Below are 20,000 nucleotides of genomic sequence, written 5' to 3'. Positions count from 1 at the left end.
GAAAGAAGCACGTCATATGTGTGTGGGTATACACACACACACACACACACACACACATATATATATATATATCTGTAATATAATACGTGACAATTATTTGGTTGACATAATAAAACTCCGAGTTTCGGATTTCGGGGGGCGGAAGCTTGCACCGGCATCTCTTCAGTTATCGTGGTAATCAAAATATGCTGTGTAAATGACCGTTAAATGAGGGAAAAAAACTAAAGGGGAGGAATTAAAAAGTAAAGGTGTAAAAATGCTCATAGCAATGGCGTATGCGTGCATGTACATACATACACATGCGCGCACGCACACCCACGTACATGTGCCTATATGCATATGCTCACTCACACTCGCATGAAACACACATGCACACCCACACATACGCCAATAGATGCATATATATGCAATCATGCATGTACACGTCTACATATCCACACACGTCGCACTCACACACACACACACAACACACAAACACGTGCACATACCCATACGCGCACAGTTATATTCAAATACACGTCTAAAAATACACACATGCTATATGCTCACTCATACTCGCGTGGAACATATGCATGTATACCCACATATATATGCAACCATACACAAGTACATATGCATGTACATATATACATACCCGCACACACGCGCACACACATGCATGATGTACACACACACACACACACATATATATATATATATATATCTGCACACACGCGCGCACATACACACACAGGCGCACAACCTATACATGCAATTATATTCAAATGCACGTCTAAAATACATACATGCTATATATGCATATGCTCACTCACACTCGCATATACACCCACGTATATATGCAACCATACACATGTACGTATGCATGTACATATATACAAACCTGCACACACGCACACACACACACACACACAGACTCGCACACAAAACAGTTCATATACACGTATATAGACGTGTATATACGCACATGCACAAGAAAAATGCAGGGTGAAAGGTAAAATACAGAAAAAATGTGTAAAAATATATAAAGCAATAAGACTATAAAAATATATCTCTATAAATATGTAAAAGATATGTAAAAATATATAAGATATATATATTTATACATATAAAGTATAGAGAGATTAAAAGCTTTTACGTGGACACAATATAAAAAGCAGGTTCTATATGTGATCTTGGGAGGACCAAAAACGTAACAAATATTTAGCCACATATGGACATGATCCCAAAAGTTCAGTTCTTGAATTTAGACATGTAGCGGGGTCTAAGTTGCTTTTCCTGTCCACACGGCCCTGTTCCTCTGTATCACTGCTATCCGGTAGCACCCGTCGACTATATATACGCCCATGTTATTCGCTTCTTACTTGCACTCTATGATCACTCTTCCTTTGCAATATCCTGTAACTTATATTATTGCGTTCGAACCTCAAGAGTATGGAGTATGCCCGGCATTTTGCCACCATCTCTATCCCGCTGTCTCTCACTCTCTCTCTCTCCTTCTCTTGCACTTCCCTCAGGCTGGGTAACTGTGTATTTCCTTTGCGGTAGCACACCTGTTTCTGTCTTCATTCTCTCTCTCTCTCTCTCTCTCTCTCTCTCTCTCTCTCTCCAGCCGGGCAACCTTGTACTTCCTCTACAGCAAAACACCTGTTGGTTGGTGTTAGAAAGGGCATCCAGCTGTAAAAATCCCGCCAAAACAGTCACAGAAGTCTGGTGCAGGCTTCGGTCTCGGTGGCTTTTGTGAAACCGTCCCACTCATGCTAGTATGGAAGGCGGACGTTAAACGAAGATGATAATGGTGATGATGATGATGATGATGATGATGATGATGATGATATATATATATATATATATATATATAACATCCAGACAGCTGATACAAAAAAGGGACAACAAAACATCCAGATAGACGATACAAAGAAAACAAGGACGGGTCATTCGGAGTTTTCTTTGCAATTTCGGCTGGTTATACGCGAGATTGCTCCAATCTGGCCAGCCCCAAGGAAAACTAAGCATTAGATTCCTTGGAAGGAAGCAGCGAATATATACGAAAACAAGGACGGGAAAAAACGGAGAATTTTACACAAATACAAATAACAGGACATAATAATAGGTGTCTTTCGTCTATATCAACATCTATATCTATCTATCTATCTATCTATCTATCTATCTATCTATCTATCTATCTATCTATCTATCTATATATATATATATATAATATATATATATATATATACATACTTACACACACACACACACACACACACACCACACACACACACACACATATATATCACTAAGGCATTACGAAACTAATGACCTGGTGCGGAACTCAGTATACGTGTTTCAGAACAAAGTGTTAGTTGAGTACATATGTATATATTGAATTCTAACAACTATTTGTGGAGGCGCAATGGCCCAGTGGTTAGGGCAGCCGACTCGTGGTCGTAGGATCGCGGTTTCGATTCCTAGACCGGGCGTTCTGAGTGTTTATTGAGCGAAAACACCTAAAGCTCCACGAGGCTCCGGCAGGGATGGTGGTGATCCATGCTGTACTCTTTCACCACAACTTTCTCACTCTTACTTCCTGTTTCTGTTGCACCTGTATTCCAAAGGTGACTCTCTGTGTCACGCTGAATATCCCCGAGAACTACGTTAAGGGTACACGTGTCTGTGGAGTGCTCAGCCACTTACACGTTAATTTCACGAGCAGGCTGTTCCGTTGATCGGATCAACCGGAACCCTCGTCGTCGTAACCGACGGAGTGCTTCCCTAACAACTATTTAGTATCACTATGTCTGAACGAAATCACAATATTATTTTCACCGTGTACAAGGAGATGTGAAACCATTCAGTAAGTCCAGGCAGGTTAGAACGCAAAATATTCTGGTCACTGTTGTGTACGTAATGGGAAAAACAACCTTTCCCTTTTACGATGACTATGTATTCATAACACATACGACTCACCTGTGCAAGGGGTTCTAGAACGTTGGTGTTTCGACACGTCCTGCTTCCTGAACCAAGAGTACCCGGACCAACGAGCCGAGTGTCTTGTGAACACGTTGTCGTCGTAAAAGGAAGTTGTTTTCCTATAATGTTCTCTTAAAGCGACCAGCATATTTTGCGCTCGAACCTGCCAGGACTATTTAAACTAAATATGTAAATAATCGTTATGTATGTATGTATGTATGTATGTATGTATGTATGTATGTATGTATGTATGTATGTATGTATGTATGTATGTATGTATGTATGATGTATGTATGTATGTATGTATGTATGTATGTTGTATGTATGTATGTATGTATGTATGTATGTATGTATGTATGTATGTATGTATGTATGTATGTATGTATGTATGTATGTATGTATGTATGTATGTATGTATGTATGTATGTATGTATGTATGTATGTATGTATTATGTATGTATGTATGTTGTATGTATGTATGTAGTATGTATGTATGTATGTATGTATGTATGTATGTATGTATGTATGTAGTATGTATGTATGTGTATGTATGTATGTTGTATGTATGTATGTATGTATGTATGTATGTATGTATGTATGTGTGTATGAATGCATGTATGTATATATATGTTTGTATGTGTGTGTGTGTGTGTGTAATGTATATTGTGTACATGTGTGTGTCTTTATGAAAACCAAATAGTAAGGTCATGCAAAGATATCTAAGAGCAGTAAAGCAGGAATTTATTATTATTATTATTATTATTATTATTATTATTATTATTATTATTAAGACGGCGAGCTGGCAAAATTGTTTGCATGCCGGGCGAAATGCTTAGCAGTATTTCGTCTGCCGTTACGTTGTGAGTTCAAGTTCCGCCGAGGTCGACTTAGCCTTTCATCCTTTCGGGGTCGATAAATTAAGTACCAGTGAAACACTGGAATCGATGTATTCGACTCTTCCCCTTCCCCCAAAATTCCAGGCCTTGTGCCTTCAGTAGAAATGATTATTATTACTTCTACTACGCCAGTGACAAGGGGAGGTAATCTCTGACTCAATTTTATGAGTATATGTGAACAGTATATCATGAAAAAGACGAAAAGAAAGATAAGCATTACCTTTGCAAATATAAGAGAGAATTGAACCAGGCAATGAAAATGGCAAAAATACCAGCTTCCCATTGAAATGAATCGAATTTAGTATCAATCAGAAATGGACAGATGAAAATCAATGTCAAAACATGAAGGAACAATTCCAGTACGACACTTCCTTCGAATAGATGGTTTAGTCTCTGAAAGAGAAGTAGTTATTAATGGAAGGTTAATTACATGAAAATCTTAATATTTGTGAAAAAAATTACACGCACACAATTATTTTCATATTTATCCCCACTCCAATATATTCATACAAATATCCTATAAAATTAAATGCCAGGAGCGATCAGGTCGATGCTGTAGACAGCTCGCTTCCTCCAAATTTCAGGCTTAGTCTTAATGTTAAACATAAGTGATATGGTAGACTGGCAGAATCGTTAGATTGGCGAACATTTTCTTTTTTTCTGATAATTGTTCCGACTCTTTATTTTCCGGGTTCAAATCCTGCCGTGATCTGTTTTTGTCTTTCATCTCTCTGGAGCCGCTAAAGTAACGTTGTAATACTGGGAGTGACTCTTCATCGTTTTTTGTCTGTCTGTCTGTCTGTCTGTCTCTCTCTCTCTCTCTTCGTCCCTCCTCTTTCCCCCTCTCGTCTCTCCCTCTCCTTCTATTCCTCTCTGTCTTAATCCTTGGAAAAAAATTGGCTGTCGTCAAACCCGGATCGGGATAGTATCTGCCAGATTTAGAAGCGCAAGACACATTGATTTCATAATGATACGCCAACGATTCCACCAGGAGCTGAAAACCGAAGATAAAGTTTTTTTTCCCTTCCCACTTCTTTCATTTGCCTTCTTCCATGAAATGGAATGCTTGGAATGAATGACAAAGTAGACGTTGTTGTCTGTAAGTACTTCAGTACATCAACGACGGATAAGGCAGACCTGTCGGCTGGATAAGTTAATTTTGACACATTAACTAGAATATTCTTTTCTACTCTAGGCAAAAGGCCCGAAATTTTTTGGGAGGGGGCCAGTCGATTAGATTGACCCCAGTACGCAACTAGTGCTTAATTTATCGACCCCGAAAGGATGAAAGGCAAAGTCGATCTCGGCGGAATTCGAACTCGGAACGTAACATTAACTGGAATATTGTTCTGAAACTGAAGCAAGTACTGTTGAGTATGGTTTTAGAAAATTGACATATTATCCTTTCGAATATGAAAGCTTAGACTATACCAACCTGTTGAATTAATTGTACGATTGCACGGACAATATTAATAAGACTGTAAGCCACTATTATGGTACTAAGGAAATAGTTTTGATGATTCTGAAAGAAAGAGAAAGAAACAATTTTAAAGAAAAATATTCTCTTTCAAGAAGAAAAAATTGTTTAGGCATGAAATATTCCAATTTTAACGAAATATTTTGCATTGTAAGGGACAATGTATTGGCTATTCACACAAAGTGATTAATTCTAAAATTAGCATTAACTTGATGAATCCACTAGGGAGACTAGAAATAGTAACGAAATCTCGCTTAAATCACATCCAACCGTCTTCCTAGACAGCTTTTGATAGAAAATAAGACAGGATGGCCATGACCAGAATGCTTTTAACCATAGGTCTACGTGGCCAGGGATTACCTAAGGCTAGAGAACAACATCGACAAAATTCGTAGACTTGCTTAAGGAAGAGCGCCTACAAAGTTTTCCTTTCTCACATTGGTGCTAGACTACCTTGGAGTCGTTCTTTCATTTCTGTCTTCCTATTGAAAAAAATCAAGCTTTAAGTAACAAAGCTTTTTGTCCACAAACTAGATTCTGGTCTTTAATTCTCTCCACTCCCAGCCCGCACATATTTTCATCGCATTTGTTTAAATCTAACGGTCGCAAAGTAAAAAATGTCAGTGATTGTGTCGAATATTACTATAAAGTTTTAAAAGAAAACATATTCACTAAATGTCAAAGTGATGAGAAGCGCTGGACAGATCCAATGATATTCCTAAGCCGGTCTGTTAACTTTTGATATTCAAAACTGAAGAAGACGGTTGTTACTCTACTTTGAACACACCCTACTAATAACTGCTAGTTACAGCTAACTTGTTTGCAAAATGCAGTCGGAACGTGATGACAATTTGGACGTTGGCTATACAATAAATTTTTGTGGTGAGTAAAACTACAACGGTGACATATGAAATGTAGGCATGCTAAAGCTAGATGCCAGTTAAAGGAGCGTTTTCTAGAATAAGAACAACAACAAAAGGCTTAAAGAAAGAAAGAAAAAACAGCAAAAGTAGGCCTTTAAAAAAACCCACCTCACACGATAATTTCTGAGAACTATTTGCTTTTATAAAGAAGCTCACATTCTCAAATCAACTATGTGTTTAAGATTTTCTCATGTCAAAAATGAGAAGAATATGTGTGCATGTATATGCATGAAGGTATGTATATATATATATATATATATATATATATAACGTTTAGTAGATGAAACCTTAGCGACTGAAGAAGGGGATTTTTCGTTGTGCTTATTGTCCTGTATCTCTCTTTTTTTTGCTTGTCTTGTTCCTTGGTTTGTGTCTATGTGTTTCGTCTCTCTATGTGTTCGACGTCTTTTTGGTGTCCTGTACACATATATGCGTGTATATGTACATGTAGAGGTAGGTACGTACATATATGTTTATATATATGCATATGTTCTATTTTATTAACATATATATATATATATATATATATATATATATATATAATATATATATATATATATAGATATATATATATATATATGTATGTATGCAAGTGTATCTGTTTGTCTGTTTTCTCTCTCTTTTACTCTCTCTCTCTCTCTCTGTATATATATATATATAATATATATATATATGCACAAACGTGGCTGTGTAGTAAGCAGTTTGCTTCTTAACTACATAGTTCCGGGTTCAGCCCCATCGCATGGTACCTCGGGCAAATATCTTCTATCATAGCCTCGGTGTTGATGTGGTTACGTGCCCAGAAAGTAAGTTCGGCAAAAACGTGACTTATGCCTATAAACAGGCATATAAATTAATAATATGTAGGAATGAAAATTATTATATGTAATAGTGATGAAAAGACAGTGATGATAAAACAATGACAAAGAAATATATATTCGAATAAAAATTATAGTGAAAAAAGAGGGAATCAATTGAATCTAATCAAGGCAAATCAACTGCACAACATGCATTTTGGCTAGATAGATGCAGTAGGAAGTTTTGTCAGTGAACAGGTCGCGGTCTCAAAGCGACGAAAATATTTTGACAAATTAAATTTAAATGTTGAAGTGAATCTAACGGTTTTTGTGTGTTTCTTAAATGGCTTATAAACACCTTCCACGCGGCAATTGTTTATATATATATATATATATATAAACTTAGATAAACTTAGATGTGTTTCGACCAATGATTGGTCCAGGCCATGTCTAACTTAATAGCACCACCTGATAGGATTATTTGAATCCTGTTTAAGTCAAGTTTTGCTTATGGTCCATTCAAGTAGTGAGTTTTTGTTGGGTGAGTTGTATCCAATTATGGGTGGCTTATCTGGTATTCTTTGAAGGAATCTATCCAGACTCCGTTTAAAGTTGATGGGATCCTGTTCCTCTTTGATCTCTTTCGGGACAATGTTAAATAGGGCAGGGCCTGTTGAGGAAAAGAAATTATGTTGTAGTGTATAAGTATGCTGTGATCTTGAATTGGACAGGGGACGTATGGCCCGTGGTCCCAGTCTTGGATGAACCTTGAAGCTTATGTTCAGGTCTATATACATATATATAATATATATATATATATATATATATATATATATATATATATATATATATATATGTAAATAATTGGTACTGAAAAAGAATTATTTGATTAGTAACCATCATTATATGTCAAAGTAGCCGAATTGGCAAAAAATTACATTATGAAATGATTGTTATATTTAACATAACATACGTGATGAAAGGTTTCATAACTGAAAGATGTGGAGTTCTTCTCAATCTGTTTGTTCGTGAGGGCGAAAATTGACAGGGAAACCATGTATATGATGTAGAAAAAATAGCTGGTTAAGGATATCGGAAGACCATACGCCATCCTTGTAGAAAAGGAAAGAAAAATCGACACTCAGTTTTGATATGAAGCAATATATATATTGTAAATATATTGTGATTATATTGAAGACATGGTGAATATCAACACAAAGCATATATATATACATACACTGAGACCCATGTATGTATAGGAGTGGCTGTGTGGTAAGCAGCTTGTTTACCAACCACATGGTTCCGGGTTCAGTTCCGCTGCGTGGCACCTTGGACAAGTGTTTCTATTATAACCTCGGGCCGACCAAAGCCTTGTGAGTGGATTTGGAAGCATACATACACACACACATACACACACACACACACATACACACACACACATATATATATATGTTTGCGTTTGTCCCCATCACCATCGCTTGACAACCGATGCTAGTGTGTTTACGTCCCTGTAATCTAGCGGTTCGGCAAAAGTGACCGATAGAATAAGTACTAGGTTTACTAAGAATAAGTCCTGGGGTCGATTTGTTCGACTAAAGGTGGTGTTCCAACATGGTCGCAGTCAAATGACTGAAACAAATAAAAAAATAAAAGAATATATATATTGGGTCATCCCATAAATATACTTTTATTTTTAAAATTAAGTTAAACAAAGTTCCTTTTTAATCTAAAATATACACTCCTTCATTTTCTACAATGCTCTTCCATCTATCTGGTAGACTTGTAAGGCGCTCTTCCAAAATTTACTTCCAAAATACTCCTCCAGTACTGTTCCGACCTCGTCTACAGAATTCATATTTTTATCCTCCGAATAATTTCGAAGACTGCGGAATAAATGATAATTCACATGGAGCAATGCCTGGTGAATATAGTGAGTGGGCATCGTTTCCCATTCAAACTGCTCCAGTCTTTTGGAATGTCATCCTTGCTGTATGTGACCGAGCATTATCATGATGGAAGAACACCTTTCGTCTTGGAACCAAAGATGGTCGTTTTTCTTCTAGCGCTGACTTAAGCCGTTCCAGCTGCTCGCAGTAGAGCTCCTTTGTTATTGCTTGATTTGGGTTTAAAAGTTCAAAGTGAACTAAACCTTTCATATCCCACCAAACAGATAACAACACCTTACGTGGGTGAAGACCTTCTTTAGCTTGGGGTGCCAGTATTTCTCCTTTCCCTACCCACTGTCTTCGGCGCTTGACATTTTAATAGAGAACCCATTTCTCGTTACCAGTCACTATTCGGTCCAAAAAAGGTTCATTCGTGAGACGTGACAGCAAAAAAGAGCACATATTCACTCTCTCTGTGCGATTAGACTCGGAAAGTTTGTGAGGAACCCATAGACCCAATTTGCTGACTATTCCGCTGGCATGCATGTGTCGATGAATGGTTGAATGACCAAATACTACTTCCTTAACAGTTACAATAAGATTTTGTTCCACCAGGATTTGCAGGACGTCCTCGTCGAGCTCTACAGATCTTCCAGGACGAGTCTCGTCTTCTAGGCTGTAGTTTCCGGCTCGAAATTTCTGGAACCACCATTGACACTGGTTTACGCTTATTCTCCGATCCTCATATACTGCATTAATATTCCTCTCTCTTTCCATTGTGTTGTTGCCTTAATTAAACTCATAAAGCAAAATATGCCGAATATGCTCCTTAGTCACTTCCATTATGGCTTTGAAAAAATAACTGTTAAAATCGAGCTGCACTCTTCAAAACTTGCACTAAAAATAAGAACAAGGTAAAATCACTACCTCCTTTTATAGCAAGTTGATGCAAGTAGTTTATCCCGTCTCCCTCCGATTTTAAGTTCATGCAATTGAAAAACCCGCATAATTTATGGGATGACCCAATATATATAAAATATAATCATGTGTATGTATGTATGTATGTATGTATGTATGTATGTATGTATGTATGTATGTATGTATGCATGCATGCATGTATGTATGTATGTATATATATATATATATATATAATATATATATATATATAATTCAGGTGATATTACATCTGATGATGTGCTCAGTTTGACTTGGTGCTTAAAACTCCAACTCCAGAGATATTAAGCTGCATAATGACGATTGGCCATAGACAGTTTTCCAGTTGACAAGGAAGAAAATTGGTATCAGGTTACCTTATGACATATATGTATTTAAATACCAGGGTTGAGTTGTTACATGAGTATAGGACATGAAGAGGAAGTAACGTGTGCAGATTGTACCTAACCGCTGTTTCGAGAACAGATGAGCAGAGAGTGCGTTTCCCTGAAAATGATAAGCAACCAACATTAACGTAACGATGTATTCCGTCGTAAGTTAACACCAGTTGTCAAGCGGTAGTGGGGGACAAAGACACAAAGAAAGTACACACACGTAGATAGATATATTACACACACACACACACACACACACACACACACACACACCACACACACACACATACATACATACTCATACACACTCACATATATATATATATATAAATTATACAGACAAGAAAGTAATATTTCGAAGGGAGTATCGCCGAGAAAACAGTAGAAAAATTGGGTGTTATTACCCTTGCAAGTCGGAAAAAAAGGTGTCAAGAAACAGCTACAGGACTCGTACCTGCATCTCTCAGAAAACGGCTGAGTACCCTACCATTAAGCTAAACTGGCCGTGCGCTGGAAATATTACTTTCTTGTCTGAATAATACAATACACATTCAATGCTTCTAAAAACGAAATATAAGTTTGTATATTTAAATGGAACAAAAAATTCCTGTTTTACAGAAAAAGCCTTCAACAAAATGTTCAAACTTTAAATTTTTCTGGATTTGCAGGATGGAGGTGCTTATCTCCTCTGTTTGAAAAACTTAGGACACAGAACGCTTGTGTCACGTAACCAGCTAGAAACGATGTTTCCTGGGGCTAAATAGCAGTAGCATTCTTCCCTTTCCTGAGACTGCAACATTAAGTTGGCAACAAACCATCACTTTATCGCGCTGCTACTGTATAATTACTTTTAGAAGCACAAGAGAAGCCTTTGATTGGGATTAAGGACGGAAGGAGATAAATAATGGAATGGTGGAGAGAAAAGTGAAAATATAAGGGGGGGGGGAGAAGAGAAACATGAAACAAAGATAGGTCCCGGAAGAAGGATAATGAGCTATTTGAAGAGGACAGATGGAAGGCGGCGAATGAGGGAATAAAGAAGAGAAAAAGAAATAAGGAAGAAGATAGAAAAAGAAAAGAAGAGAGAGAGGGTGAGAGAGATGGAAAGGGAGAGAGAGATGGAAAGGGAGAGAGAGGGAGAGAGAGGAAGAGAAAGAGGGAGAGCGAGTCAGTGAGAGGGAGAGAGGGGGAGAAAGAAGAAACATGAAAGAGAGATAGGTCTAGGAAGAAGGTTGATGACCCAGGTGAAGAGAAAGGATTGAAAAATGGAATGGAGGAGAGAAAAGAAAAAGCAAGAGAAGGAATAAAAGAGAAGAGTTTATTACTAAAAAAAACTATTATTTTTTCAAAAAGTGCATCCAAATATCAATTAAATTTTTTTACTTTTTCGATTCTAGTTTCTAGCTTTTGAAGGCTCAACGTATTATTAAGCCTTTTCCTGTAAAACAACAACTTTTTTTAAAGAAAAATTTAAGGTTTGAACATTTTGTTGAACTCCTTTTCCATAAAGTAAGAAATTTTTTTCGGTTTGAACGGCAGTTTTTAAAAATAATTTCCACGTAACTAAACACTTTTAAACTTCGTATACTGGTAGAATGTGTTTATAAAACATCTTTTTCTCTTGGCTTTATTGAGAAAATTCTATAGTTTGTAAGATATTTGCTGTTGTTTTTCTTCAATTTCTGCAATTTCAACCAATCAGTGACCGTCTATTGAGGTGAAAACATTCTGTGCCGTATGAAAATGTCCATCGTTTAAGAAACAGATTGGGTTTATTTACATTTGTGAAGAAAAAAGATACCCTTCCCCCACCCCTAACCCTAACCCTAACTAACCCTAACTCTAACCCTAACCCTAAAATAGATTGAAATGCAATAGATTGATTCTAGGGTCATAATTATGGGTGACAATTTCATATGACACCGCTAGAAAAAACTGCCGTTCAAACCGAAAAGATCCGAGACAAGACATAACCAGAGAGAAGATATGACCCGATTGGCAGTTTAACTTCTCTAGTGGTGTGAGGTAGAGAGGAATAGGCAGAGTAGACAAGAAAGAAAGGGTAGCAAAGCATGTTCGGGAGAAGCATGTAAGAGAGAAAGAGAGGGAGTTACGGCAGTAGGAGAAGGAAGAATGTAAGAGGGAAATGCAGACAAAAAGATAGAGAAAGACAGAGAAAGATAGAGATAGAAAGAGAGAGAGAAAAAGAGGGAGAGAGAGAGAGGGAGAGAGAGAGGAAGAGAGAGAAAGGAAGACGGAGAGACCGACAGATAGACAGTCAGAAAGATAGATATATAAAGAGGAGATAACTGATAGAAAGGGGAGGAGAATAAGTGGGAGAGAGGGTAAACAAACAGAAAGAAGAGTGGGAAAAGATAAGTAAAAGTAAAATAGAGTGCCGAGCGAAATGTGAATAGGAAGAGGGTCTTGAGAAAATAATGTTAAAAAATTTTTAGGATCTTTTCGGGTTGAACGGCAGTTTTTTTCTAGCGATGTCATGAAATTGTCACCCATAATTATGACCCTAGCATCGATCTATTGCATTTCAATCTGTTTTAGGGTTAGGGTTAGTTAGGGTTAGGGTTAGGGGTGGGGGAAGGGTATCTTTTTTTCTTCACAAATGTAAATAAACCCAATCTGTTTCTTAAACGAGGGACATATTCATACGGCACAGAATGTTTTTTTTTTTTTTTACCTCAATAGACGTATTTGATTGGTTGAAATTGCAGAAATTGAAGCAAAAAAAAAAAAAAAACAACAAATATCTTACAAACCATAGAATTTTCTCAATAAAGCCAAGAGAAAAAGATGTTTTATAAACACATTCTACCAGTATACAAAGTTTAAAATTTTTTAGTTACCTAGAAATTATTTTTAAAAACTGCCGTTCAAATCGAAAAGATCCAATTTTTATTATAATTATTAATTATTATGCTATAAAAATTATATGAAAGCAAAGGTTGTAATACAATGAATAGTTTAACACAAAGTATATGCAATTTTAACCAAGTTTAAGAAAGTTAATGGAAATTAAAAAATTGAGAAATAGATATTTCTAATGATCAGTGAGGTTACGGAATTATAGTTAAGGCTCATTTGAGCTCGGCCCAACATCTTGTTGGGTCAAGCACGTTTAGTGCTTGACTAATATGTTGTTGCATGCGCGTGTGTGTGTGCGTGTGTGTGCATGTGTGTATGTATGTAGATATATATATAAACATATATATATATATATATATATATATTATATTAAATTAGAGACAAAACCACTATTAGGCAAATCAAATAATGAAAAACTTAAGCCAATACATAAGATTATTTAATTTATATTATTTAAATATATAACAAAATTATTAAAAAATATAATTAATATCACACTACGATCGTTTCATGCCTGCTAACTTCTTCAAATTTTTGAGTCACAGTCATTCATCAGGTGGTTTAAATATTTATCTTGACGAGGTTTAAACCGCCAAGATAAATATTTAAACCACCTGATGAATGACTGTGACTCAAAAATTTGAAGAAGTTAGCAGGCATGAAACGATCGTAGTGTGATATTAATTATATTTTTTGATAATTTTGTTATATATTTAAATAATATAAATTAAATAATCTTATGTATTGGCTTAAGTTTTTCATTGTTTGATTTGCCTAATAGTGGTTTTGTCTCTAATTTAATATAATATAATATTTTACTATAAAATTGGATTCAATCCTAAATCTGATTTTTCCCTGTAAGTTTGGATTTATTCCCTAATATTTATTATTAATATATATATATATATATATATATATATATATATATTATATATATATATACATATACATATATATATACCGAAAAAACTACTAGGTGGAATTTATTAATTTTATTAAATTAATTATATTCCACCCCACATGTGTATCGAATGCTATTACTCCCATACAATGAATCTGCGAAACTCCGTTTCGGTGGTACTGTTTTTGTAACTCACGTGGTGAAATTTTGGAGGGAGATACGAATTCGCCTGTTTATATAAATGTGGAGATGCTGGCAGACCGTTATATCGTTCGATGTCACCTGGTCGAATTAATATGATGGGTGAGTTTTTTCCTAGCATTTCTAGATTTATAGGAAATATTATGTTGATTAGGAAATGAATTTTCGATTCTAATCCAGAAACGAATTCGTCCATAATTGATCCAAGTAGGCTGTGATTTCGTTATCTTCTTTCTCTTTACCATATACGGGTTACAAATTCTGTTTGTTTGTGGATACTTATTTTTCTAGTAGTAGTAATGGTAACCTATTTGGCTGCTATTTCTAATATTTTCGGTTTGTGGTTTCAGCAACTTGTTGCAATTAACCCTTTATTATAATTATATATAATCCTTACCGAATATGGTCATCTCCATACCGAAAAAACTACTAGGTGAAATTTATTAATTTTATTAAATTAATTATATTTCACCCCTTATGTGTATCGAATACTATATATATATATATATATATATATATATATAATATATATATATAAAGTATATAAGTTAAAAATGTGCTTACCACTTCATTGATAAGTAATTTATAGTTAAAGGATGGCTAAGGCAGTCCACGCGGCCATATTTAACCATTTCCTGTAAAAAGCAAAAAGTAAAAGGCATTTACATCTGGATTCCTTCAATTCTTGTAAAGAGTGTAACAGAAACTATTTAGTAAGAGTTATCTTATAATCCTTCAACATCATCTTAATACATTCAAGTTTCTTTAGTGCAATTATTGGACTTTATAAATATATAATCCAACGACTTGGATTGACAAACGAAGATAAATGGTAAAAAGATTATAAATCTACAATTATTAGTCCAATACTTTCTCTCTGTCTCTCTCACCCTCTTCTCTATGTATGTATGTATGTATGTATGTATGTATGTATGTATGTATGTATGTATGTATGTATGTATGTATGTATGTATGTATGTATGCATGTATGTATGCATGTATGTATGTATGTATGTATGTATGTATGTATGTATCTATCTGTCTGTCTGTCTGTCTGTCAGTCAGTCTCTCTGTCTAGCTGTCCACCCGTCCGTCCGCCTGTCTGTTTGTGTGTGTGTGTGTGTGTGTGTGTGTGTGTGTGTGTGTGTGTGTGTGTGTGTCTGTCTGTCTGTCTGTCTGTCTGACGGTTTTTCTGTTTATGTATGAATATATATATGTACATAACCTTTTTTAATTATCAAAATGAAAGGGCATATCATAGCCGACCAAATAGTTACACATCTACTGAAAGGTCGATGTGTCATATTGTCTCACAATCGCTAATGTAAATCAACGCGTGAAGATAATCCGTCGACAACAGTTCACTTTACTTAGCTGGAGTAATCAATCATAATGCGATAGAAAGCAACACGAACACCAAGAAATCGACTATCATTTCATTCACTTATGATCTATAATTCAAATATTGCGTCGTTATTGATTGCAGAGATCCTGGGTTTGGTGAAACTAAATGATTATCCAACGACCCATTATGACTAGAGGAGTCAATAGATGTCTGTAGTTTTGTTTAGATTAGAAGCTTCTGTAGATGTATACTTACGTTAAGAATAGTCATCGGTTTGCGTTCAAAATCACCGGAATCATCTTCAGGGCTCTGTAAATATTTGAAGTTGTACTCAATCTGCCGAAAAAGAATGAAGAACATTAGTTATACATACATACATACATACATACATACATACATACATACATACATACATACATACGATAACACTGAACACTGAGAATGAATGCGCAACACCACACTGGTGAACAGATATTCTTTATTTGTGGTTTAACATCCAAGATGGAGACGAGTATCAACGTTCCATGTAGGCGGGTTGATAATTGCTGAGAAATTTCTCTCTGCATGAAACCAATGGTAGTCTTGCTGACGCACATATAAAGTATATATATATATATAATGATTTCTTTTGAATGAAACAGTTCTAGTCCTGTAGAAGCTCCTTCTATAAAATAAATTAATTTACTCTGCTATGTATTGAGTACCTTATTTACTGTGGTTAACCCCGACTCAACCCGGGACCTATATATATATATATATATATATATATATATATATATATATATATATATATATACAAACAAACGCGCGCACACACACACACACAACACACACACACACACACACACCACACACACACACACACACAACACACACACACACACACACACTCACACACACACACAACACACTCACACACACAAATGAATTTACATACAATATAAAATACACAATACTAAGAAGAGAATGCATACCTTTTTTAACTCGACGGCTGTTTCTGGAAATTCGGAATTACGTAATGATTGTTATGTACATGTCTATTAGACGGAATGTGCAAAACGTTATGGCTATACCGCCAGTGAATTGTCGCATAGAGATATTACTATTCGAAAGAATTTGGCAATAGCAGTTCAGGTAGTTATGCGAGAAATTTAAAGGTTGAAGTGGAAACGAGGAAGGAGTAAAAGGCATGGAAAGGATAGATATAAGCAGATTAGGGAAGGGAAGTAGAGAAGGAGAGAAGTAGAAGAGCAAGAAGAGATACATGGTGGGGAGAAGTAGGAGGAGGTCAGTAATCGGGGAAGTGAATGGAGGTAGAAGAGATGAGCCTGAGGGAGGAGGCCAATATGGTGAAAGGTGGCGCCACTGGTTGTGGTATGTCTCAATGCAGATCTTAAATCAGCTAGGGATGGCCGCTAGCTATAGAGAAAGACAGGAAGAGAGAATGAGTGAAATAAAGGAATGGAGGTGAGGGTAGCCGAGGAAGGAGGTTGTTGTGAAAGGTACGAGGAAAATAGAGTTGAGTAGACTGAGTTTATTAGAGATGGGAGCTGGAAAGAATTCAAGGAATAAGAGTAGGGTAGTGGTGGAGGAAGATATTCTGAGATATGGAGAAAGGTGTAAGGAGAAGAGAGAGAGAGAGAATTTCTTTATTCACCATAAGGTTGAGAAAAAGAGGGGACAATACGGGGACAGACAAAACAAACGTTGGGGTCAGGGCATCGAATGAGACGAAACGTATGAATAATCAAACAATCAAAATATATACAATTAAATGAGAATGAGTGAATAACAAAAAATGAAGCGGAGGGCGCGGTTGACCCCACAAACCACATACCCACACTGAAGACTTTGCTTTTTCCTTTTTTACATTCTCGATTAAACAGGTTCTTTCACTCGTAACATCCTTGCTATGTACTTCCATCTTTTACGAAACACACTTTGCGACAGGCATTTCTTCTCCAGCCTTATTTTCCGTTTCATGTGGAAAACGAAAAAGTCGATTAGCTCGATACTGGAGATAAACATGCCTGTTGCAATTCCTTTCACTCTCGTCTTTCATACTACTTCTTTCGCCACAGCAACTACCGAGAGAAAACAGACTCGCTCCTTCCTATTCAGGGAGGTCGGAGGAACTATCTTAATTACAGATTCGCTCGACAGGTTGTACTCTTCTCGAATGCGACAGCAGGTGTTCGACATAAGCCCAGAGTTCAGTCACCTTGGGGCATTGCACAATCGCGTGCAGGACAGTTTCACTGTCCCTCTCACATCTTGCACAAACCGGCGAAAGTGCACGCCTATGTCTAAAGAACTTATCTCGAACCGGTAAAGCTCCTCTGTAACATTGCCAGGACAGGGACTTTTGGTAATTATCCATAGGCCCCGGACCGAATGTTCTTTGGAACAGGCTGGCCAGTTGATTTTCGTTGAAGCCCAGGGTTTCTCCCAGGACGTCGTCACACTTAAATTCTACTAACCCTCTATAGAAGAACGAGGTAGTACCCCCGCCATCGGCGTTGCCCGACTGGGAGAGAAGCACGAGTGCCTGATGGCACTCTACATGCCACACGCCCAACCTCGTTCTACACTTAATCCATGGGTTCAGTTTGGTAAACGATGTGAACTGTGGAAATAACAGCCTGACGAACGGATACCACATCTGCTCACCGTCCAGGTAAAGCCAGAGGTGCCTAAGCCTGAACGCAGCTGCAAACATAGCTAAGTGATAAGTTAGGGCTTAATATTTAGGAAAGATTACAGATACTTTGCTTAATGGGCAAAGATGTAGTAAAATTTATGCTAACATGAAAGATTACGTCAAGGTACCTATTGACTAATGAAGTGTTATGGCGGCGGAGAATAGCGACCGGTTTTTTTTAACACAATTTACAAACAAGGTGGTTAGTATTGTACGGAGAAATCTCTCAAACAATGAACCAGGATAAGGTACAGCGAATATTCCGGGACTTGAAGTTGTGTATGTAGCTACCGAGGTTGAGAGTTTAGAGGCTCGCTTTTTAAACGAATTCATGTGAACTCCAATAGCGGCGCTTGAAATCAACTGTGCCACGTATGTAGTTCCTAGCCTGGTGGGATCATAATGTTATTACCCGGCATTTATATAGTACATTATATCATACACAAAAACCATCCAACAGGCAAAGTTGGGAGACCCGGAAATTGCAGGTTTTCCTACCAGCTGTGGGCTGGATTGATCCGTGACCTGGTCTTGTTCATATGATCTGTTATCCTCAAAGAAGAACCTGAGGTGTTATCATTACTAGTGTTGGGCTGGAAGTGGGCGGTAGTCAGGTATCTAGTAGCCGGGGTGGTTGTAACGAGGTTGCTATTATTGAAGGGGGTAAGGTTTCCGAGGTTGTAGTATTATTATTATCAGGTAGATTGGGATGGGTTCAGAAGGATAGATCGTAGGGCTCACCGTAAGGAGACTTCGTTTGTGCCTATTAGAGGATGCGATTATGTATTCCAAGTTTGGTGTTACAGAGTAGCAGATTTTAATCGGAGATTTATTAAAGGTGAAGTTGTATTTATGTTGTGGTGGGAAATTGGAGCTTTGGATTTTGAAAAATAGCTTGGATAAATATTTAACTTGAAGAGACATTGTTGCGTGAACCATAAGATCTCCCGCTTTCTGCCCTTGGAAGGTGTAGCAGAAGTGTGTAATGCTTTTATTATGTTAGGTTGTTTAAGTTTAAATACAGCAGAATGGGCTCACCGAACCTTTTCTTTCCATTGAGTCAAATGATCCAGTGGTTTTCCAAACTAGTTGCATGTATTGGTCGGTTACTAACTGTCAAATCACGTGTTTGCAACACTTTGTTTTCAACGTGGGTAAGACCACTTTGTCTCTGGAGCCTACCCAAGGTTATAAGAACCCGTGTATTGTTTCGCTTCGTCTTTGGCAGCAGCTATTGACCACACAACACGTCTCTTTGGACCAGCGTCGATGAACCAGACACCAGCCTGTAAAACAACTTTCTTCAACCAGCCTTCTCCGGTATTCATTGTTACCACAACAGACAGCAGACCACAGCCCCAACAACAGACCTAGCAGAACTGAAGTCATTTAAATCCTTGTCTCAGAATGTAATTTAATTATCATTCTCTTTTGGTAATTTTATTTTTATAACAAGAGGAATAAATCGTCGCTTATTCGACTTATCCAAATCTTAACGTTTGATTACTTCTTTCTCTGTTATAAGGGCTTAGTACGCGGTGGTGTGATGAGTAGGCCTACTTAGGGAGGTTTGGAGTTATCTAACCTTCGAGACGGCCAGAAAACCGGGTGAGTGCTGGGCATAGAGGAGTTCAGTTTCAGATTGAGGGGATGCGAGCAGGTAGAAGTAAACCTGGCGGGGCCAGGATCTGCACTGGG

The 20,000-nt window shown here is 37.0% G+C and overlaps 1 protein-coding gene across 2 annotated transcripts in view; it reads right to left on the bottom strand.

Moving 5' to 3' along the window:
- LOC115216486 (transient receptor potential cation channel subfamily A member 1-like) overlaps positions 1 to 20,000 on the bottom strand; it is a 143,069-nt gene that overhangs the window by 12,720 nt on the left and 110,349 nt on the right. For both annotated transcript variants that reach the window (XM_036506704.1, XM_036506706.1), the window contains 5 exons: positions 15,857 to 15,937; positions 14,821 to 14,891; positions 8,034 to 8,172; positions 5,299 to 5,385; positions 4,084 to 4,256 (listed from right to left, as the gene is read on the bottom strand). In XM_036506704.1, coding sequence (XP_036362597.1) covers positions 4,084 to 4,256; positions 5,299 to 5,385; positions 8,034 to 8,172; positions 14,821 to 14,891; positions 15,857 to 15,937 — 551 coding nt within the window. The remainder of the gene's footprint in view (positions 1 to 4,083; positions 4,257 to 5,298; positions 5,386 to 8,033; positions 8,173 to 14,820; positions 14,892 to 15,856; positions 15,938 to 20,000) is intronic.

This window comes from Octopus sinensis, linkage group LG10 (genome assembly GCF_006345805.1).
Source record: "Octopus sinensis linkage group LG10, ASM634580v1, whole genome shotgun sequence".
Classification (NCBI taxonomy): domain Eukaryota; kingdom Metazoa; phylum Mollusca; class Cephalopoda; order Octopoda; family Octopodidae; genus Octopus; species Octopus sinensis.
Note: the sequence above shows the minus strand (reverse complement) of the source record. Positions and strands in the feature narration are given on the sequence as shown.